Source organism: Schistocerca serialis, chromosome 4 (assembly GCF_023864345.2).
Source record: "Schistocerca serialis cubense isolate TAMUIC-IGC-003099 chromosome 4, iqSchSeri2.2, whole genome shotgun sequence".
NCBI classification, from domain to species: Eukaryota; Metazoa; Arthropoda; class Insecta; order Orthoptera; family Acrididae; genus Schistocerca; species Schistocerca serialis.
The window spans coordinates 769,561,886-769,585,943 of NC_064641.1; the positions used below are offsets into that span (position 1 = coordinate 769,561,886).

Below are 24,058 nucleotides of genomic sequence, written 5' to 3' on the forward strand. Positions count from 1 at the left end.
CCCGGAAGGCACTGCCACACACGCTACTCATTTACGGTCAGTTAACCTTGCAGCCGTTCGTACCGGACGGTTTATTATGAAACAGTCCGAGTGTTGGGAGCGAGACAGGAGCGGCTGCCGTTATCTGACTGGCCGTCCAGTCGGCAGCTGGGAGCCGGCGGAGGGGTCCGCCCAGTAGCGTAACTGTGTCACGCGTGACGTGAACACGCTAAGCGCGGTGGCGGCGCCGGCGCGTGCGAGGCGAGCAGACGCTGCTCGGCCGTTGCCTGTGGCGCCAGTCCGACCATGGGCGAGCGAGAGCTGGACGCGCTACTGGCGCGGCTCTTCCTCACCGACTTCCGCAAGGGCTACGTGCGAGTGGGGCCCAACCGCGTCGTCCTGCCCGCCTACTACCCGGACTTCCGCGACGCCATCGAAGCGCTGCCCGTGCGCGCCTCCGACTCCTGGGTAGTCTCGCACCCAAAGACCGGTGAGTGGCGCCAGCCTTCAGTTGCTGCGGCTATGTGAGACGCAACTTCCGAAAGACAAAAATTGAGTTTCGGAAACCCGTTTTCGGCTGTCATGTCCGCATGCTAAGGCCTGAAGTGGTTTTCCTAGACCTCTCTTAGAAGAAAGATTAAGGAAAGGCAAACCTACGTTTCTAGCATTTGTAGACTTAGGGAAAGCTTTTGACAATGTTGACTGGAATACTCTCTTTCAAATTCTTAAGATGGCAGGGGTAAAATACAGGGAGCGAAAGGATATTTACAATTTGTACAGAAACCAGATGGCAGTTATAAGAGTCGCGTGGCATGAAAGGGAAGCAGTGGTTGGGAAGGGAGTGAGACGGGGTTGTAGCCTATCCCCGATGCTATTCAATCTGTATATTGAGCAAGCAATAAAGGAAACAAAAGAAAAATTCGGAGTAGGTATTAAAATCCATGGAGATGAAATAAAAACTTTGAGGTTCGCCGATGACATTGTAATTCTATCAGAGACAGCAAAGGACTTGGAAGAGCAGTTGAACGAAATGGACAGTGTCTTCAAAGGAGGATATAAGATGAACATCAACAAAAGCAAAACGAGGATAATAGAATGTAGTCGAATTAAGTCGGGTGATGCTGAGGGAATTAGATTAGGAAATGAGGCACTTAAAGTAGTAAAGGAGTTTTGGTATTTGGGGAGCAAAATAACTGATGATGGTCGAAGTAGAGTGGATATAAAATGTAGACTGACAATGGCAAGGAAAGCGTTTCTGAAGAAGAGAAATTTGTTAACATCGAGTATAGATTTAAGTGTCAGGAAGTCGTTTCTGAAAGTATTTGTATGGAGCGTAGCCATGTATGGAAGTGAAACGTAGACGATAAATAGTTTGGACAAGAAGAGAATAGAAGCTTTCGAAATGTGGTGCTACAGAAGAATGCTGAAGATTAGATGGGTAGATCACATAACTAATGAGGAGGTATTGAATAGAATTGGGGAGAAGAAGAGTTTGTGGCACAACTCGACAAGAAGAAGGGACCGGTTGGTAGGACATGTTCTGAGGAAACAGGGGATCACAAATTTAGCATTGGAGGGCAGCGTGGAGGGTAAAGATCATAGAGGGAGACCAAGAGATGAATACACTAAGCAGATTCAGAAGCATGTGGGTTGCAGTAAGCACTGGGAGATAAAGAAGCTTGCACAGGATAGAGTAGCATGGAGAGCTGCATCAAACCAGTCTCAGGACTGAAGACCGCAACAACAACAAAAACATCGAACGTGGGCGTTCCGATCGTCAGTTGTTTTACACAAATAGCTTCTGGAAATGAGCTGCTCTAGTTTCTGAGTTTTCCGCTGTCGAGTTTACAAATGCTTCAAATGGTTCTGACAAGGGAACATCCCCATCGCACCCCCCTCAGATTTAGTTATAAGTTGGCACAGTGGATAGACCTAGAAAAACTGAACACAGATCAATTGAGAAAACAGGAAGAAGTTGTGTGGAACTGTGGAAAAATAAGCAAAATATACAAACTGAGTAGTCCATGTGCAAGATAGGCAACATCATGGAGATCGTGAGCTCAGGAGCGCCGTGGCCCCGTGGTTAGCGTGAGCAGCTGCGGAATGAAAGGTCCTTGGTTCAAGTCTTCCCTCGAGTGAAAATTTTACTTTCTTTATTTTCGCAAAGTTATTATCTGTCCGTTCGCTCATTGACGTCTCTGTTCACTGTAATAAGTTTGGTGTCTGTGTTTTGCGACCGCTTCGCAAAACCGTGCGCTTAGTAGACGAAAGGACGTGCCTCTCCAATGGGAACCGAAAACATTTGATCGCAAGGTCATAGGTCAACCGATTCCTCCACAGGAAAACACATCTGATATATTCTATACGACACAGGTGACGGCATGTGTGTCACATGACAGGAATATGTTGTCGACCCACCTAACTTGTACACTTGGCGAATGGGCAAAAAGATTCTTCTACCTTGTCCGATTTAGGTTTTCTTGTGGATGTGATAATCACTCCCAAAAAAGTGATGAAAAGATAAGAGTTTGTCACATAAACTGAAAATGAAAAATTAAACTTTTCACTCGATGGAAGATTTGAACCAAGGACCTTTCGTTCCGTAACTGCTCACGTTACCACGAGACCACGGTGGTCCTGCTTCCTCAGCGTCCTTGACATTGCGTATCTTCCCATGAACTACTCAGTTTGTATATTTTGCTTATATTTTCACAGTTCCACACATCTTCTTCCTGTTTTCTCAATTGATCTGTGTTCAGTTTTTCAAGGCCTATCGACTGCGCCAACTTATAACTAAATCTGAGGGGGGTGCGATGGGGAGGTTCCCTTGTGAGCACTGTGGGACTTACGGGGGATAGGACGTCAAACGGGCCGACTTGGAGCAGGAGAGTCACCACAGGACATTTTATTTTCTACTGTCTATACTTTTACAAATAAATTCATAAAACATTGTCACCATTACCAGGAAGGATTGAGGACTCACACTCATCGCAGTGGAAGTTCAAAAACCTAGCAAAATACCTTTTTTGCATGTGAAATTTCTTCATTTTTTCACTTATTACTGGCTGCATTTGTTGCTATAGGTACACTTTTCTTCCTAAGTAAGAGAGATTCTGCGATGAATTTTTCATAGCATACAAACAGTAGTTACAGGTTTATGAAACTCTACAATTTTCCAAATCTATTAAGAAACTATGGAAAAATTGATATAATTAACTATAAAACTTGAATTTTTATAAACATGAAGTTTAAAATATAACAGTTCATTCATTTTTTTCATAAATTAAATAACTTCTAGAGTTTCATACACCTGTAACTATCGTTTGTATGCTGTGCAAAAGTCATCGATGAATCTCTCTTACTTAGGAAGAAAAGTGTACCCATAGCAACAAATGCAGCCAGTAGTAAGTGAAAAAATGATGAAATTTCACATGTAAAAAAATGTGTTTTGTTACGTTTTTGAGTTTCCACTGTTATGAGTATGAATCCTGAATCCTTCCTGGTCATGCTGTTAAAGTAATATGAATTTATTTGTAAAAGTATAGACAGTGGAAATTAAAATGTCCTGTGGTTCCTCTCCTGCTCCAAGTCGGCCTGTTTGACGTTCTACCCACCTTAACATCTGAGGTCATCAGTCCCCTGGACTTAGAACTACTTAAACCTAACTAACCTAAGGTCCGCAGCTCGTGGTCGTGCGGTAGCGTTCTCGCATCCCACGCCCGGGTTCGATTCCCGGCGGGGTCAGGGATTTTCTCTGCCTCGTGATGACTGGGTGATATGTGATGTCCTTAAGTTAGTTAGTTCTAAGCTCTAGGAGACTGATGACCATAGATGTTAAGTCCCATGTGCTCAGAGCCACTTGAACCATTTTAAATAGGTTCTGATGTAAAAGTAGTGTACAGAACCTAAAAATATCTTTTAGCACGATATTAGCAACACCAGTGCATTTTCCATAATGTTTACACTGAATGGAGGGGTACTTTATCACCGCCATAAAGAAATTTTAAAAATGCAAATTTCGCTAATTTTTTGTTTTCGTTCACAACAAACATTTTAAACTTACATAATTGGGTATGAAGCTTCCTGAACCTGAAAATGTGAAAATGATATTTGTTGCGAAAAGTCACATTTGCTACAATTTTTGGATTAAAAATGCTTAAACGTTACAGAATCTGATATAAGAAATCATTAAAAACAATAATTTTTATCTCAAAATTTTAAAATATTAAGGACCAGACTACATTACGATATTTCCAAGAGGTGGGAACAAAGTACCCTCCACCCACTTTGATATTGCGAGAGTAACAACCTGAAGCGGCCAATCAAATATCGGTGTTCCGATCGTCGTTAGTTTTATCCAAAGAGCCTCTGGAAAATCAGGTGTCCTAGCTTCAGCTTTAGTCAGCACAATGTTTATCTGTCTTCGATTAAATGTCGAAGGTAGACAACTTTCTGCTTAGTCTAATATTTCTAATTCTCTTTCACTCCGCAAAAAGTCACTCCATCCACATCGGCCAAAAACCAGTAAACCATCGATTCTTAAAAATGTTCAATTGTGTGTGAAATCTTATGGGACTTCACTGCTAAGGTCATCAGTCCCTAAGCTTACACATTACTTAACCTAAATTATCCTATGGACAAACACACAAACCCATGTCCGAGGGAGGACTCGAACTTCCGCCGAGACCAGCCTTACAGTTCATGACTCCAGCGCCTCGATTCTCCGAAGAATAGAACTCGCGTGTATAAAACAACTTTAGACATCTGATTGCTAATAACATATTTTGGTGTTAAGTATTTGACGCTAATCATGTAAGCAAAAAGAAAAAGTTCACAGAACGTCTGAAAAAGTGCTTAAAGTTTTTTGGAAGACGCTAACTACTCTAATAATGAATCGCAGGATGAATGCAGTATTGCGCTCCATTTTAAGCAAAAGCTAGTTTTTCATGCAAGTATCATATTTCCTGAACTGTGTGTCGTACAATGGTGGAAATTTGCAGATATACTCAGTGATATACAGGGTGTTAAGGGCATAAGTGTAAATGTTTTTTTTTTTTGGTAACTGGTTACATTGTATTGGACAACATTACAGCAGTATATACTTCATTTGCAGGCTAAAACTGTTAGGAGTAGTATGTTTTTAATTTGGGTAATACCACCAAGTACATGTGGCAGGAGCAGGGCATTAATGCTTATTTTCCCATGAGCAGCAGATCAGGTGCTGGAGGGTGGAAGAAAAACTCTTAGTCTGTACTGTCAGGTGTAGTCCACATACTGGTGCAGTTACGATCTTGCAGAAAACATCAAGTAATAAATTATATGATGTGATTGCGGGAAGACTGTCAGACGCAGAGAAAAAACAAGTAACACAATGACGTGTGTGCATATTTAGGTACCAATGATCACAATATCTGCACTTATACCCTAATATCTAGTACGAAGTAACTGTTTGCAAACTGTGTTACTAATAGAGTTAGCAGTAAAGAAATACTACATGCGTGATAATGAAGTTTTTCTGCTCGCCATTTTAAGCAAATGCCAGTTTTTCACGAGTCTAACTGTTTATGGCTTCATACCTCCTGGAATGTGTGCCGCACAATGATATACTGTCACAGGTACATTCTGTGGCATATGTGGATACTGTCTACAAACTGTATTGCCAACAGAGTTAGCTGTAAAGAAGTAATAAACTAAAATGCTATGTCTGATGCTGCCGTTTTACTGCATGAACATCGTAAACGTAGTAAGTGATAAATTTTTTTCGTTTTATCATTTTCTGGGATGTGCCAGCGAGAAAAAGTTTCGAAAAGGTTTGAAATTAAGTATACAGTTTGATGAATGTGGCTAAGCGCTGTCAGTTTCAAATATTGGATGAGAAACTGAGCCAAGTTGTCAAATAATAGGGAAATACGAGGGGCGTTCAGAAAGTAAGCTCCGATCGGTCGCAAAATGGAAACGACTATGAAAATCCGATAAAGTTTTGCACAGATGTGTTGGGTAGTGTCTCTAGTATAACCCCAGTTAGCATCACGTCGCTCTTCTCATTTCTGAGCTCGCAGTGAGTGCGTAAAGATGTCTAGAAAATAGTGTCTGCCGCCAAGTACGAGGGCCTGGCGAGAAATTTCGCCTGAAGCTATGCAGCTAACATTACATAACTGTCGTGCTGTTTCGTCTTCACGACAATTCTCAGCCGCATTCTGCAGGGGCAATAAAGATGCTCCTACATCGTTTTCAAATGGAAATGTTAGATTACCCACAATACAGTCCGCAATTGTCTCCCCCTGAGTTTCATCTCTGGTCACGTAAACCGCTGTCTTTGAAGACAACATTTTGACACAGACAACGAGGTGTAGGCCAGCGTGGAGAATTGGCGGAAAGCACTGGCGGCTGCCTTCTATGATGAGGCTATTGAAAAGTTGGTACAACGCTATGACAAAAGTCCAAGTCAGAACGGCGACTACGTAGAGAAGTAGCTGAAAGGTGTAGCTAATTGTTACAAGTAAAACATTTCTGATGTTCACTGTGGTTTCAATTTGGCAATCAATCGGAGCTTACTTTCTGAACAGGCCTCGTATATCTGGAAACAGAAACGCTACAATTAGTTAAGAAGTTAAATTCGTTGGCGACTTATTGTGGAAAGTGCAAGCAGAACTCTGACTGACGAGCTACTGGAGCCAACACTTTGGTATTTCTGGTATCTTGGGTTTTTTGCTAGATTTAGAAATCCCTTATAATTCAAATAAAACCGAAATTTCAGCATTAAATACGTATATACCTCTTTCCTTACCTTTACGTAATGTTTCAAACATTCTATAATAACCGTTCTCTTGTCCATCACGGTTAGGGTTGCCTGTGGTGATATTGCGCTTTCGAAGAACTTGAAGTTGTCAAATAAAGTAAGATAAATGACAGATGCTGAGTTACAGGAACAGTGTCTCGCAAATGAGTGTTCATTTCCTTAGTTATAAGTGTAACTATTTGCAGAAATAGATCAAATGAGCGAGCGTCCATCCTCGGAAAATTGCTAGAGATGTTTGGTTCACTTATCCTCAAGCCTCTAAGAAATTTTCATGCGTCAGGCTGTCTCTCTTCTTAAACCACTCCTTCATCCATTGGCGCTTCCTCTTTTTCTTTCCATGAGCGCAAAGCCCGTCCAAGTGCCTATAACAGCTGGCATCCATATCCGCCATGTTGGCACGTTCGAGATTTGACATCAGGTTTGCGCAATATCACTTCGCTGTGTGAAGCCAACCATCAATCTATTGCACGATATCATTGTCCAGTGCTATCGACAGTGTAGGGGCCGCTTAACATGTCGTTTCCCGGCCGCGTGCGTCGTCTGTGTGCCAGTCCTGTTCGCTACTATGGACACTAGTTATACGAATGCCTCGTGTCCGTTCTTTCGAACATGTTTGAAAGAACAGACACCACGCATTCATATAATTGATACGACTCAACGGGCTACGAATCCGGTGTCATCAGTCCAGATGCACATTTACGTTCAACCTCCAGCAGGAATATAAAAATAGCGAGCACGGAAGACGTGGATGGGGACTGTGGATAAGAGGTGGTTCTAGGTGGGAATGTGTGTCGGTTGAAGAGCGTGCCAAGATAGCCCGCGCATTGCGATAAACAGTGCCCGGGTTGCGCAGTGGTTAATACAACTGCCTAGTATGCTGGAGATCCTGGATTCGGATCCTGGAGCGCCGCTGATACCGCACAACGTCCCGATACAGCTGATTCCCTTTTCTTTCTTCCCGCTACACCTACCCTTTACTTAATATGGACATTAGTGCCAGTTTCCGAAAGCAGGGAGAATATGATCTTGTTCAGCCAGGAGATGATGGGTGCCAACGGCCTTGCCGCAATGGTAAGAGAGACTCCCGACAGATCACCGAAGTTAAGAGCTGCCGGGCTGGGCTAGCACTTGGATGGGTGACCATCCGCTCTGCCGAGCGCTGTTGGCAAGCGGGGTGCACTCAGCCCTTGTGAGGTAAACTGAGGAGCTACTTGGTTGCAAAGTAGCGACTCCGGTCTCATAAACTGGCATACGGCCGGGAGAGTGGAGTGCGGACAACTTGCCCCTACATATCCGCATCGAGTGACGCTCGTGGGCTGAGGATGACACGCCGGCCGGTCGGTGTCATTGGGCCTTCCAAGGCCTGTTAGGAGATGATGGGCCTTTTCATAATTCTCCTAAATGAGTAATGGTCTGAGCTTACTAAGCTGGCGTAAGAGCGAGTAATTTCCCCATTACATCTGGCTTTCCCCACCTTCTGGTGGAAAAGAAACTTCTGTAAGTTCTGGCAGGATGCAGCACCTTGTAAAGAAGTTTTAGTAGTGGGAATGGAATCGCCTGAATTCGGTTCGTGATACTGATTGGCTGAAAGGGCTAAATATTAAATACACTGTGCGATCAAAAGTATCCAGAGACCCTTATGTCATGCGGAAATTACCACTAGATGTCACTAGAGAAGCACCTGACAGTGTAAAAGGAGGCAGGGAGTATTGCATTGTCAGTTGAGAAGCAGTAAGAGCAGAATGGGTCACGCAGGAGAGCTGAGTGATTTCGAACGTGCGCTGGTCCCTGGATGTCACCTGAGTAACAGATTCATCAGGGACATTTCAACCCCTCTAAAGCTGCCCAAGTCGACTGCTGGTGACGTGATAGTGGAGTGGGAATGCCAAGGAACAACTACAGCTAAACCGAGACCAGGTAGACCTCGTGCACTGACAGACAGCGATCGTCGAGCACTGCGGAGGCTGACTGTAAAAAAGTTCATGAAACAAGCTGGCGGAATCGCTAGTGCGCTCCAAAGCGGTACCAGCAGTCCAGCTAGCATGACTGTGCGTAGCGAGTTAAAAAGAATGAGGCACAGAGGTCGGGCAATTCCCGATAAGCCACAGATTTCTGTAGTCAGTACTAATCAGTACTTGAGGTGATGTAAACAACTACGCCACTGGTCAGTGCATCATTGGAGCGAATGATTAGGACTGATGAATCATGCTATACCTTGTAACAATCCGACAGAAGGGTTTGGGTTTGACGAATGCCAGGAGAACGTTACTTGCCATCGCATGTAAAGCCAACCCTCAAGTATGAAGGAGGTGGGTGTTACAGCAGGGTTATTGTTTGGTGGTTAGAGTCTAGTCCCTTATTATCTTTAAGAAAATGGTAAATCCTGAAGATAAGAAGACATTTTACGCCATTGTGTACTGCATATACAGGGTGTTTCAAAAATGACCGGTATATTTGAAACGGCAATAAAAACTAAACGAGCAGCGATAGAAATACACCGTTTGTTGCAATATGCTTGGGACAACAGTACATTTTCAGGCAGACAAACTTTCGAAATTACAGTAGTTACAATTTTCGACAACAGATGGCGCTGCGGTCTGGGAAACTCTATAGTACGATATTTTCCACATATCCACCATGCGTAGCAATAATATGGCGTAGTCTCTGAATGAAATTACCCGAAACCTTTGACAACGTGTCTGGCGGAATGGCTTTACATGCAGATGAGATGTACTGCTTCAGCTGTTCAATTGTTTCTGGATTCTGGCGGTACACCTGGTCTTTCAAGTGTCCCCACAGAAAGAAGTCACAGGGGTTCATGTCTGGCGAATAGGGAGGCCAATCCACGCCGCCTCCTGTATGTTTCGGATAGCCCAAAGCAATCACACGATCATCGAAATATTCATTCAGGAAATTAAAGACGTCGGCCGTGCGATGTGGCCGGGCACCATCTTGCATAAACCACGAGGTGTTCGCAGTGTCGTCTAAGGCAGTTTGTACCGCCACAAATTCACGAAGAATGTCCAGATAGCGTGATGCAGTAATCGTTTCGGATCTGAAAAATGGGCCAATGATTCCTTTGGAAGAAATGGCAGCCCAGACCAGTACTTTTTGAGGATGCAGGGACGATGGGACTGCAACATGGGGCTTTTCGGTTCCCCATATGCGCCAGTTCTGTTTATTGACGAAGCCGTCCAGGTAAAAATAAGCTTCGTCAGTAAACCAAATGCTGCCCACATGCATATCGCCGTCATCAATCCTGTGCACTATATCGTTAGCGAATGTCTTTCGTGCAGCAATGGTAGCGGCGCTGAGGGGTTGCCGCATTTGAATTTTGTATAGATAGAGGTGTAAACTCTTGCGCATGAGATGATACGTGGACGTTGGCGTCATTTGGACCGCAGCTGCAACACGGCGAACGGAAACCCGAGGCCGCTGTTGGATCACCTGCTGCACTAGCTGCGTGTTGCCCTCTGTGGTTGCCGTACGCGGTCGCCCTACCTTTCCAGCACGTTCATCCGTCACGTTCCCAGTCCGTTGAAATTTTTCAAACAGATCCTTTATTGTATCGCTTTTCGGTCCTTTGGTTACATTAAACCTCCGTTGAAAACTTCGTCTTGTTGCAACAACACTGTGTTCTAGGCGGTGGAATTCCAACACCAGAAAAATCCTCTGTTCTAAGGAATAAACCATGTTGTCTACAGCACACTTGCACGTTGTGAACAGCACACGCTTACAGCAGCAAGACGACGTACAGAATGGCGCACCCACAGACTGCGTTGTCTTCTATATCTTTCACATCACTTGCAGCGCCATCTGTTGTTGAAAATTGTAACTACTGTAATTTCGAAAGTTTGTCCGCCTGAAAATGTACTGTTGTCCCAAGCATATTGCAACAAACGGTGTATTTCTGTCGCTGCTCGTTTAGTTTTTATTGCCGTTTCAAATATACCGGTCATTTTTGAAACACCCTGTAGTAGAGGTACGATGATTTATCATCGTGACAATGCAGCCTGTCAGGAAGCAGCATACATGACGCAATGGTTTGCGGATGATAATGTTCCTGAAATGGACTGGTCTGTCCAGAGTACTGATCTGAATCCAATGGAATACTCTTGGGGTGGGTTAGAACGTCGAAGCTGCTCCGGGCACCAGCGTCCAACATCAGTATCTTCCCTTGTTTTGGTTAGTGAGAAAAAATGAGTTGCCATTCCTCCAAAGACATTCAGACAAGTCACTGAAAGTGTCCACAGCAGGGATCAAACCGCCATAAAGGCGATGGGTGATCGCTCCCCATATTAACGTTCGTTGATAGATGTCCTGGTACTGTGATACAGTTGATCAAAGAGTGTAGTTTCTTGAAGCGGTCTGGAGCTCGCGAAATCATCGGGAAATCAGCTGATGACCCTCGCAGGGTTAGAAGGATGGGTGGTGTCCCCTCTTGAATAGTGTTGGTCTATTACAGAGCTTGTCTTTCCATAGTGGGGAGTTACTGATCCTTAGTTATCAACGAAGTTACTTTTCAGATACGGAATTACCAGAAGTATCAGAAATGTGTTCCCTTCCGCGACCATGGAATTCTGTTTAATTATTTTCCGGATTTTCTAGGCGAATGTTTCGTTTTAGTGAGCGTGCAAATGTTAAGTAGACAGCTGCCTCATATCAGATTGTGAATGTAGTTGCTAGCTAAAAGCGGTGTTGAGTGAACGAAGCGGACTTGGTGAGGTTACGTTGAAGTCAATGAATATGTTTCGGTGGAAGTTTGAGTGTGGTATTTCTTGTGTAACATTTTTCCCTGTTCACTTTAAGCAGTGTTCTATATTTCTTGCTGCGGAGATCATATACGGAAGTGCCTAGGAGCCAGCTGCAGGCGTATTATGAAACGCAGCGACATGTTTTTTTTTTTCAGTATGACAGTAATCAGATAGAAAAAGAGTGTTAGTTATTGTCTTTGGAGTAGTGTACGCTTTTGTGCTGTACGTGTTCCTTCACGTTTCCATTTCACTATCACATCGGAAACAGTGCACTTAGGGATGTTTATGAGTGTGGAAATCTCGCCTACAGACGTATGACACAAGTGACACCCAGTCACCTGACCACGTTCGAAGTCCGTGAGCTCCGTGGAGCGCCCCATTCTGCTCTATCACGATGTCTAATGACTACTGAGGTCGCTGATATGGAGTTCCTGGTAGTAGGTGGCAGCACAAGCCACCTAATGTGAAAGACGCATGTTTTTGTGGGTGTTTGGATACTTTTGAACACGTAGTGTGTGTGAAATTATCGATCATTAGCGAAAAAAAGAACTCATTCAAGCTTTCAAGTCGTTCATTAAAACCTTTATGCGCGTCGTGGCAATAGTAATGCATGTCATGTTGAGAATAGTGTAACGCATTGCTTTTGAAGTTCTTGTGACGTGCAATGAGGTGATGTAACACCGTCAACGGTACATTGACAGCAGGGGACAGGAGCGAAAGTGCTATGCATTCGCCGCCATATTAGTAACTGCTAGACGTCGACAAAAATTATGTGCGGCAACAGAAAATACAAAAGAAAGCTATTTTCAATGTACCAGTGTCAGGCTGACACAGGAAAGTAGTGGAGACCTGGGAATGTACCTGAAAGGCCTCAGGGAACGCTTCATGTAGGACCAGGAAGTGATACAGGTGTGGAGAAACAGATGTTTAAATATTTATGGGTTAATAAAGGTTGTGGTGCTGACAGTTAATCTGAGTCTGTCAAAAAACGTTTCCGCGTAAATCTTTTAATAACGTCTACTACGTCCGCGAAATCCTGCGTTCTTGCGATTTACATCTTGTCCCTTTCCTTTCCCAAATTTATCCTTCGTTTCCTTCACAGACTGCTCCGTACACAGACTGAATAACATGGCGGATAGGCTATAGCCGTACCTCACTCCTTTCTCAAATACTACCCTCCATTCACATCCATCGGCTCTTACAGTTACCTCACAAGTTATACGTAGTGTTTACCCTGAATTTTACCCCTGAACTTCAGAATTTCAAAGAATATGTTCCAGACAACACTGTCAAAAGCTTTCTGAAAGTCTACAAATACTGTACATCTGAGCTCGCTTTTCTTCAGTTTACCTTCTAAGAGTAGTCGCGGAGGCACTATTACTTGAAATGTTTCTACATTTCTCTGGAACTTAAACTGATCTTTCTCGAGTCGATTTCCACCAGTCGCTCCATTATTTTGTAAACAGTTCGTGTCAGTATTCTGCAACCACGGTTTATTTAACTGCTGGTTTGGTAATACGCACACCTGTCAACAACTATCTCTTCATACCGTCATTGTAAACCACTGTCAAGGACATGACAGAAAGTCATTTATCTGAACATATAAGAGTGGAAGAAAATGATTTCTCAAACCATTTTATTCAATTTAACAGATGTTTAGTTCTTGTGTCCTTCAAAGCATACCCTGCTCTACTCCTACAATTTTTTCGGTGATGTTTACCTTTCGCCATGCAGTCAAGTATAGATTATTTTAGAATGTTCTTCAGTAATTGTGAATTATTGGTGTCATCAATAATGTCGAAACGGCTTCGTTTTGAGCGTTGATTTTTACTTTGTGAGTGCAATCACAAGATTTTTTATTTTATTTATTTATTTATTTTACATGGAATTCGCGAGCTGACAAAGCTGAGTGGCCAGGTCCGTTGCAAAGCTGAAGGAAAAACTCGGCTCTCTTGCCACAACGGTAGTCACTTTTTGCGAATTTCCCTGCACAGCCTTTTCAAAGCGTTTGCTTAGTCATGACGTTTGACTGACTTCTAGGCAAATATTAGGAACACTCAGTTCAGCTGACATCGAAGGCAAACTATGAGCTTTACTGTGACATTCGACAGAGACTGCCGTGCTGTTGTTTTGCTCGTGGAGATACTTCGTCAATGCGAATCAACCCATTCAGTTGATTGACGAACAGTTTGCAATCAGAGGAGCCATTCGCAATACTGCGTCGCCTGTAACCTTCCTTCAGAAGGTCAAACATTTCGGTAAAGTTTTTCCCGCGCTTACGCAAAATTTCACGTTGTATTGTTTGTCCAGTAAATCAGATATTGCAAAAATCTGCACGATATTTCACTCGAATAACAGTAGCACGGAATATAAACCGGGTATCAACCTGAAGCGATGTGGTTACTCAAAATATTGTGACGCGTACACCAACGTCAGGTCACGTCGGTATCACGTAGGATTTTATTTTTTACGGAGTTCGTGCAGAGTCAGCTCTAAATGTACCGACAAACTCCAAAAGTTGGGGAATGTGTCAACACAAGAAACTCTTAATGTCCATGGCTTCTTGTAAGGTACATCTTACGTGTGTTACTTAAATTACTTTTTGTGACTGTTATTGGACTAACAACATCTTTACACCAGTGTCATTACGTGCAACGTACAATGGGTGTCGCAAATGAAAAAATAAAAAAAATCCATTGCTCACGGTACCTGCTTCTAATCCGTTAAGTGCCTCGCCTGTCATCGCCCTTAAACTTCATTCATGTACTGCCCACTTCTGTCTTGGCTATCTATTCCGGCCTACCTTAGTACTTATATTGTCGACAGCAACGAATTAATATGCCTAACTTGTGTGTGAACTGAACGTAAATTTCCCGATAGAAACATCAAATGCTGTACGATGCTTCATACATAATGAGGCAGGCATGAACCAAGAATCAGCAGATGAGTTATTGAAACTGACTGTACGGTCGTAAGTGAAGTAATTTCGATATTAGTTTGTTGAATCTACAAACCCTCTTCACAACACGTCGCAGGTATCTACTATGCCGTCCGTAGCGGCGCGTTCATACACTATGTTATCAAAAGTATCCGGACACCTGGCTGAAAATGACTTACAAGTTCGTGGCTCCCTCCATCGGTAATGTTGGAATTCAATATTGTATTGGCCCACCCTTAACCTTGATGTCAGCTTTCACTCTCGCAGGCATACGATCAATCAGGTGCTGGAAGGTTTCTTGGGGAAGGGCAGCCAATTTTTCACTGATTGCTGCACTGAGGAGAGGTATCGATGTCCGTCGGTGAGGCCTGGCACGAAGTCAGCGCTCCAAATATCCCAAAGGTGTTCCATAGTATTCAGGTCAGGACTCTGTGCAGGCCGTCCATTACAGGGATGTTATTGTCTAGTAACCACTCCGCCACAGGCTGTGCATTATGAAGAGGTGCACCATCGTGTTGAAAGATGCAGTCAGCATCCCCGAATTCCTCTTTAACAGTGAGAAGCGAGAAGGTGCTTTAAATATCAGTGTAGGTCTGTGCTGTGATAGTGCCATGCAAAACAACAAGGGGTGCAAGCCCTCTCTATGAAAAACACAACCGCTCCATAACACCGCCGCCGCCGAAATTTTACTGTTGGCACTACACACGCTGGCAGATGACGTTCACCGGGCATTCGCCATACCCACACCCTGCCATCGGATCGTCACATTGTGCACCGTGATTCGTCACTTCACACAAGGTTTTCCACTGTTCAATCGTCCAATGTTTACGCTCCTTACACCACGCGAGGCGTCGTTTGGTATTTACCGGCGTAATGTGCGCCTAACGTTCAAAGTACTCGCAGTGGATCTCGATACAGTTTGGAATTCGTGTGTGATGGTCTGGATAGATGTCTGCCTATTACACATTACGACCCTCTTCAAGTCCTTGAGCTCCGTGAAGCGCCCCAGTCTTCTCTCTCGCAATGTCTAATGACTACTGAGGTCGCTAATATGGAGTACTTGGCAGTAGCACAATCCACCTAATATGAAAAACGCATGTTTTTTGGGTGTATGGATACTTTTGACTATCGATCATTAGCGAAAAAAGCACATGCACGCTTTGGAGTCGTTCACTAAAACCTTTATGCGCGTCGTGGCAATAGTAATGCATGTTATACTGAGAATAGTGTAATGCATTCCTTTTGAAGTTCTTGTGGCGTGTAATGAGGTGATACAACAGCGTCAGCGGTACATTGACAGCAGGGGGCAGGAGTGAAAGTGCTATGCATTCGCCGCCACATGAGTAACTGCTACACGTCGGCACAAATTACGTGCGGAAGCAGAAAATAGAAAACTATTTCCAATGTACCAGTGTCAGGTTACCAAGGCTGACACAGGAAAGTAGTGCAGACCTGGGAATGTAACTGAAAGGCCTCAGGGAACGCCTGATGTAGCACAAGGAAGTGATATAGGTGTGGAGCAACAGATGTTTAAATATTTATGGCGTAATAAAGGTGCTACTTGCACAGAACTAGCCTGTTACTTTCTAACGCTGTAACAGGATGCTGATTGCAGGTAAGCCGACGCTTCCACATAAAACAGAGTTCTTTATGATAGTTGTGTGAAGTCGACAAGCGGCTACAGTGCTAGAATGTGCTGCGGTATTGGCTGTGGGAACCTACTCTTTAAAAACTTGCTTTAGTGCATTTCAGTCGTCCGTTAGATGGGATATATTAAAGCGTTGCGCAAACATGACGTTTGTTGCAACTATTTTGTCCCTGCACATCAGACATTTCGTAGTCTGGTTTTAAAAAAGCACTCGAAATCTGCTCGCTCTCGACATTAGACAACTTTTTTCCTCTATATAGAATATGACTGGTCTGGTGTCTAGCCCGCTGTACTATCAGCGCATCATTGTTGACTTCCCTGGCAACTAAATCATCTGCGGGCGGATATACACTCCTGGAAATTGAAATAAGAACACCGTGAATTCATTGTCCCAGGAAGGGGAAACTTTATTGACACATTCCTGGGGTCAAATACATCACATGATCACACTGACACAACCACAGGCACATAGACACAGGCAACAGAGCATGCACAATGTCGGCACTAGTACAGTGTATATCCACCTTTCGCAGCAATGCATGCTGCTATTCTCCCATGGAGACGATCGTAGAGATGCTGGATGTAGTCCTGTGGAACGGCTTGCCATGCCATTTCCACCTGGCGCCTCAGTTGGACCAGCGTTCGTGCTGGACGTGCAGACCGCGTGAGCCGACACTTCATCCAGTCCCAAACATGCTCAATGGGGGACAGATCCGGAGATCTTGCTGGCCAGGGTAGTTGACTTACACCTTCTAGAGCACGTTGGGTGGCACGGGATACATGCGGACGTGCATTGTCCTGTTGGAACAGCAAGTTCCCTTGCCGGTCTAGGAATGGTAGAACGATGGGTTCGATGACGGTTTGGATGTACCGTGCACTATTCAGTGTCCCCTCGACGATCACCAGTGGTGTACGGCCAGTGTAGGAGATCGCTCCCCACACCATGATGCCGGGTGTTGGCCCTGTGTGCCTCGGTCGTATGCAGTCCTGATTGTGGCGCTCACCTGCACGGCGCCAAACACGCATACGACCATCATTGGCACCAAGGCAGAAGCGACTCTCATCGCTGAAGACGACACGTCTCCATTCGTCCCTCCATTCACGCCTGTCGCGACACCACTGGAGGCGGGCTGCACGATGTTGGGGCGTGAGCGGAAGACGGCGTAACGGTATGCGGGACCGTAGCCCAGCTTCATGGAGACGGTTGCGAATGGTCCTCGCCGATACCCCAGGAGCAACAGTGTCCCTAATTTGCTGGGAAGTGGCGGTGCGGTCCCCTACGGCACTGCGTAGGATCCTACGGTCTTGGCGTGCATCCGTGCGTCGCTGCGGTCCGGTCCCAGGTCGACGGGCACGTGCACCTTCCGCCGACCACTGGCGACAACATCGATGTACTGTGGAGACCTCACGCCCCACGTGTTGAGCAATTCGGTGGTACGTCCACCCGGCCTCCCGCATGCCCACTATACGCCCTCGCTCAAAGTCCGTCAACTGCACATACGGTTCACGTCCACGCTGTCGCGGCATGCTACCAGTGTTAAAGACTGCGATGGAGCTCCGTATGCCACGGCAAACTGGCTGACACTGACGGCGGCGGTGCACAAATGCTGCGCAGCTAGCGCCATTCGACGGCCAACACCGCGGTTCCTGGTGTGTCCGCTGTGCCGTGCGTGTGATCATTGCTTGTGCAGCCCTCTCGCAGTGTCCGGAGCAAGTATGGTGGGTCTGACACACCGGTGTCAATGTGTTCTTTTTTCCATTTCCAGGAGTGTATTTGAGGGATCGCGTCAATATTTGTTCGGAGCAGCAATAACGGCGCGGGCCCGCTCACATAGAGTTGCAGTTTCTATATTTTTGGATCCGTGAATAAAGACAGTCGTGGCGGCTGATTTGCTTGGGACGAACAGGTGCACTCCTGGGTACAATCATGGTTCCGTAGACAACAGGAAACACTTTTCTTAGAAGGCATCGCCCATCTAAACTAACAGTGGTATAAGTGCATTAACAGTTATGGCATTACTTTTGAAATAATAAACAGTTTAATTAATTTTTTCCATCTGTCTCGTTTTCATTTGACTGCCCCGCTTACTTCTGGAGAACGATTAACATGCAGCCTCACGTAGGAAAAGGTAAAAGCTTTGTATGATGGTTTTAAGCGAGGTTTCGGATGTTAAAACGTTTGAGATCACAGCGAATCTCACAAGGAAAGAGAAAATATCCCATTGTTCCATGCACTGCAAACAAATCGGAAAATACCCTTTATCATAGGTTATTATCACTAACAATGGCTGCAGAAGCTGTTCATAGCTTCCCCATTTGTTTAATCGTTACTCATAAAAAATCAGAACGAAAGGATAATAACATTCGTCAAGCGACTTTTAGACGTTGAGTCCAGGAAGTGAAACGATCACCTGCTGAATAATGAATAGCTGTCTTCGTGCGACAGTTACAGCCACCCTTTCGAAACAACGTCCTTTCACTGCGGCAGTTACCGTCGCTGTTATTGGAGATGAACGTGCCGATAGTTGGCTAAACTATACAGGAACAAGAGAACTGGAGATCCAAGGACACACGACTGAGCGTGACGTGTGCAGAATGTTTGCACGCGGAGCTGAACGTAACTTTCTCAATAAAGGTTATACGTCAATCCTACAAGGCAGCTTATATATAGCAGTTGTGTCGCACTGGTTATACAACTTGCCGGATAATGTAGCAACTGCATCGTTCATTTCTGATTGCTCCGATTAATAATTTCTAGGAAAAAAGGAAAGAGGGTAACGGTTTAATACCACATCGACAACTAAGTCATTAGGGACGAGACACAAGCTCACATTAAACAAAGATACGGATGCTGTGACTGATTTAGCCCTGCTGTTAACCATAATATAACATAAACTGCTCAAACAAAAAACTGTGCCCAGTTGTTAGAAAAAGATACAGGTTGCACACGTAGGTAAGAAAGGTAGCCGAAGTGATCCACAAATATTCCGACCAATATCTTTGAAATCCACTTGCTGCAGATTTTAGCACATATTCTGAACTCAGACATAATGAAGTATCTCGAACAGAATGACCTCCTCCGTTCCAGCCAGCATAGATTTCAGAAACATCGTTCATGCGAAAACGAACTCACGCTGTTTTCAATTTTTGAAAGCGGATATCTTGATTTTCGAAGAGCATTTAACGCACGACTCGAATACTTATTAATGAACGTATCATCATGACGGGTATTAAACTAATTTTGTGAGTGGATTGAAGGCTTTGTGGTAGGAAAGACGCAGAATATTGTCTTCGATGGTGAGTTGTCGACGATGGTAGAACTAATTTCAGGCGTGTCCCAGAGAAGTGTGTTGGGACTCATGCTGTGAACGTTGTATGCTAATGACTCTGCAGACAATATTAATAGTAACGTCAGACTTTTCACGGATGATGTGTAAGGTGGTCATATAATTTTGATTATTGCATGTTATCGATGTCCTCTTTGTATCTGAGCTGTCTAGTACATTCTTAGTTGTAGTAAGTGGTGGACGCATTTAGTAGTGCTGTGTTGACTTGTGACGATATCTGTTAGGTGAAGAAAGATTTACTGTAAAAGACAGCAAGGATGAATATGATGTATATGTCGGAAAGCGAAAGGAATATGAATTTTGAATAATGTTATATTTTTTGAAGGGAAGAAGTTTGAGGTAAAAATTGCAGTACTGCGCACCTAATTTGTAGAAACGATTATTCGTAACTAGTTAACTTTGTTCACTTGCTCAGAGCTCAGAGAAAGGCCACCCAACTTTCCTGAGACATTCATTAATATATTAACGATTAAGCTGTTTGGTTTTTATAGAAATTCTCTGATAATATTGTACCCTTTTAAAATCATTGTTCACTTTCTTAAGCAGAGACCAAAGTCATGCGTGAAGATCACGTAAAGCTTTACTCTGTCTTTTTCGATACATACTTCATTCTAAACTCGTTGTTTGGATTATCATTTTGTAGGAATAGCTACTTTCCCCATACAGCTAATTAAAGGATTATCATCACACGTTTCCACATTGCACAAGGTGGTATGCAACAGTTTGAGTGTAGTATGGAAAGTTTATTTAGAAAAAGAAATCTCTTGTTTAGTCGCTGCCTGCTCACTGTCTGCTGTTGTACTTTCGAGAAATCTGCAACAATGTTGTCAAGACGCGAGGTAAGTGGAAATTTTGATGAGGGACTGATAATTGTTTTACTTCAGTTTCGCATTGAATACAAAGACAAGTTGTATTCAGACCAGTTACAGGTCAATTCAGACTAGGTTCTGTTTAGTCAAAGGTTAGCATACTAGTGTAAATTGGATAACAGTTTGTGGGTACATAGTTTTAGCAATATGTAGATTTGTATGGAGTGGGAGGTAAATTTGGGCTAAATTTCAGACAGAAACAAATATACTGAAGAGATTACAGATCCAGTTCTTAACGATGAAGCACTTTGCGAAAAGTACTTTACAAATATTCAGTCAGGTCTTGTCAGGTTTAGAAGTGATGCAAAGATTAACAGGTTATAAATGGAATATTATGAACTTCACAAAACTAAAGAAAACGTAATATCCTGTGATTAAAATATCAGTGAGTCACAATCAGAATCAGTCAGCTCATTACAAATACCTAGGTATACCAATTTGTAGGGATATGAAATGAAACGATCACACATGCACACATGCTAAGCCGTAGGTAAAGCAAAGTTAAAGATTTTGATGAATTAGTGTAATCCAGGGAATATGCAATCAGTTAAAAACGGGACTACTTGCAAAACACTTTGTGACCCATCCTAAAACATTACTCACGCATGCGGTGTCCATACTAAATAGGTCCATCAGTGGATATTGAATGTATACAAAGAATAGCAGCACATATTTGTTTGATCAATGGGAGAGCGTCATGGAGATGCTGAAAAACCTGTACTGATGGCCTTTTGAAGAGAGACGCCACATGTCCGCGAAAGCCTACTTACAGCACGAACCACGATCAAGTGAGCGATCTAGGAACACAACACCACAACCCCCTACGTTGTGCTCCCGTAGGGATGGTGAACACAAGTTCAGGCTGATTACTACCTGCACATGGCCATCTAAGCATTTATTCTTCCTGTGCTTCATGCGCGAATGGAATGGGAACAATACGTTGTAAAATGAGAAGTACCCTTTGCCACACACTTCACAGAGTATATAATGCCGTAGATGGATCCTTTAGTAAGAATCCTTTGCAACATCCGGTTTAATCCACGCAGAGAAACTAATGAAAACCTATATCTCGGCGGCCAGCTTGAAATTGCACCTCGGTTTTTAATAATGCGTTTCCGTGTGATAACCACTACGCCACTTTGCTTAATAATATGCTCAAGATAACGGAATATTGAGATTTGGGGTTTGGGGGGAGGTCGGTAGGAGGAGATGGGGGCTGGGGTGGGGGAGAGTGTTTGTTAACCTCTCAGAAGTTCCGAGTTGTGAACGCGTATTCCCCTTTTCCAGTGGGCTAACTTTTTCCTGGAATGAAACCGAGAACTGCAGAGGACAGTCCACCTAAAACATTTGGGCAAGAACAATGACGAAGAATTACTATTCGCTTCATGAAAGGAATAAAACTTCCTGTCAACATCAAGGGTACTACAAACGGACCATGAGCTCAGCTGAAGCGTTTCACGGTTGAAGAAAGTACCCTACCTTTCAACTCATACGCCTTTGTGTAGCCACTGGAAACCCAAATCGATTTGACACTAGAAGGGTTAAAAAATCCACTCGTTTTGAATAACCATATAAGCCTTAACTAAAGAGCCACCTCCCTTATTACCACATTTGCACATACAATTCTTCTGTTTCATATCACACTTAAAATTATTTTGGTGATATCGTTTTAATTTAGTGGTGAGCTCATATCTCAGTTACTGGGAATCTATTGTACGTGCACGGTGGTGGAGATGGATAGCGATCACGCTCCCTTCTCTCCCTGATCAATGTGGTGGCCAAAGGAGAATGCGACAGCTCATCCCCGTGCTCACAAAGTAAGGCCTGGACAATGCCACTTTTGTGAACAAGGGGTATGTCGTCTTTGAATACAGCGCCAGAATTGTAGTAGAAACATGTACTATGGTACAAGGTGAATTCGTCATAACTTCTGAACGATTTGCGTTAGGACGTTCAAACTGCACAGTTGGCTGCGGGGCATGATGGGAATTAGTACGCGCAGTTTGCGATTTGGTTTAGCGACGAAGTCAATAAGCAAAACTGGCGCATTTGGGGGACTGAAAATCCGCATTTCACGATCGGGAGTTCTCTTCACCCTCAACGGGTGACTATGTGTTGTGCAATGTCCAGTCACGGAATAAGAGGTGCTATATTCCTTGATGGCATGGTGACTACCGAAGAGTACATGCAGGTTTTGCAAGACTATTTCAGCGCCATTATCCAAAGTGACGCTTATTTCTCCAAGATGCGATTCATACAAGACGGAACTCGACCCCATCGACGCAGTAGAGTCTTTAATGTCTTGAAGGAGCACTTTGGGGATCACATTTTGGTCCCATGTCTGGTACCCAGAGGCCAGTGGCATGGGCCTCGACTGGCCACAGTATTCTCCGGATCTGAACACATGCGATTCCTTTTCGTGGGGCTATATTAAAGCCAAGGTGTACAGCAATAACCCCAAAACCATTGCAGAGTTCAAAACAGCCATTCAGGAGGTCATCGACAGCATCGATGTTCCGACACTTCAGCAGGTCATGCAGAATTTCGCTATTCATCTGGGCTACATCATCGCCAAGGATGGCAAGCATATCTGTAGTGACGTTTACATGTTGAATAAAGTGTGTGCAGGCTATAGTTTGTATCTAATTTACGTTTTTTTCACACAGTTGAATAATTATCGCCCTGTATGAACCAGATCAGCCAAAATGATCACGTACGTCGTGGCCGTAGTCTAACCTTTCACAATACTCTTGGTGTACATGGAATACCACAATGTTGCTGTCCAGATCATCACCGAACTTCGTCATCTTCCAACTCTTTGGACGTAAACTCGGCCAAATTTTGGAAACTGTGTGCAACAAGGCTCATCCGACCAGATGGCATCTTTCCACTGCTACATAGTCCAGTTTTATGATTTCGGCACCAGGTTTTCCTGTTACGGATATTTTTACCAGTAATGAGTGGCTTTGGAATTCCAGCTCGCCTTGAAATCCATGCTTATGGAGCTCCCTTCCTGTCGTTTTTGGTGCTGAAAGGGTTCGCGAGTGCGACATTTACTTCTGCAACGACTTTTGCAGTAATCGTCCTCTAATTATTGGTCACAGTTCTCTTCAATGACCGTCTGTCACGATTATCCAATACACACTTTCGTCCGCGTTCTGACCTAGCGGATGATGTTTCTCCATTTACCTGTAATCGGTATGATTCTTCGATACGGTGCCTCCTGAAACACCAGACACTTCGGCTCCCTTGTTTACGGAAGCATCCATCACAAGAGGTCCAACTATTTGTCTATGTTCGGATACACTTAGCTGCGACATAATGCACTCACAATTACACAGAATACTACTGTGACCACGACAGCCACTTGCAACAGCGCATGCTGCAGGCTTGACTAGCACATGCATTTATGTTCAAGCATGCATTTCTCGCGGGGTATCCACATTTTTGTCCAAGTCATGTGCGTTCCTGCAACTTATTTGCGAAACTAGCTGTCGTTCGTAAATGGTTTTTAAATGAAGTGCTGAGTCAGATAGAGGGTACAACTTTAGAACCGGAAAACAGCCGACATTGACATCAATACGTCTCAACAGTGCCGTTAAGCAATATATGCCTTCCTATAATGCGCCGATATTGCTGCCCCGAAAAAATATTGATGCTCTCCCTCAAATATATCCGCCAGCAGATGATACAGTCGCGAGAGTCTTAACGATACAAGCGTGAA

The 24,058-nt window shown here is 44.0% G+C and overlaps 1 protein-coding gene across 1 annotated transcript in view; it reads left to right on the forward strand.

Annotated features, from left to right (window-relative positions):
- The first annotated feature begins 218 nt into the window (after positions 1-218).
- Positions 219-24,058, forward strand: part of LOC126473326 (luciferin sulfotransferase-like) — a 164,190-nt gene continuing 140,350 nt past the window's right edge. Inside the window, exon 1 of the mRNA XM_050100312.1 lies at positions 219-469. Within this exon, the coding sequence (XP_049956269.1) occupies positions 286-469 (184 nt within the window). The 5' untranslated portion in view covers positions 219-285. The remainder of the gene's footprint in view (positions 470-24,058) is intronic.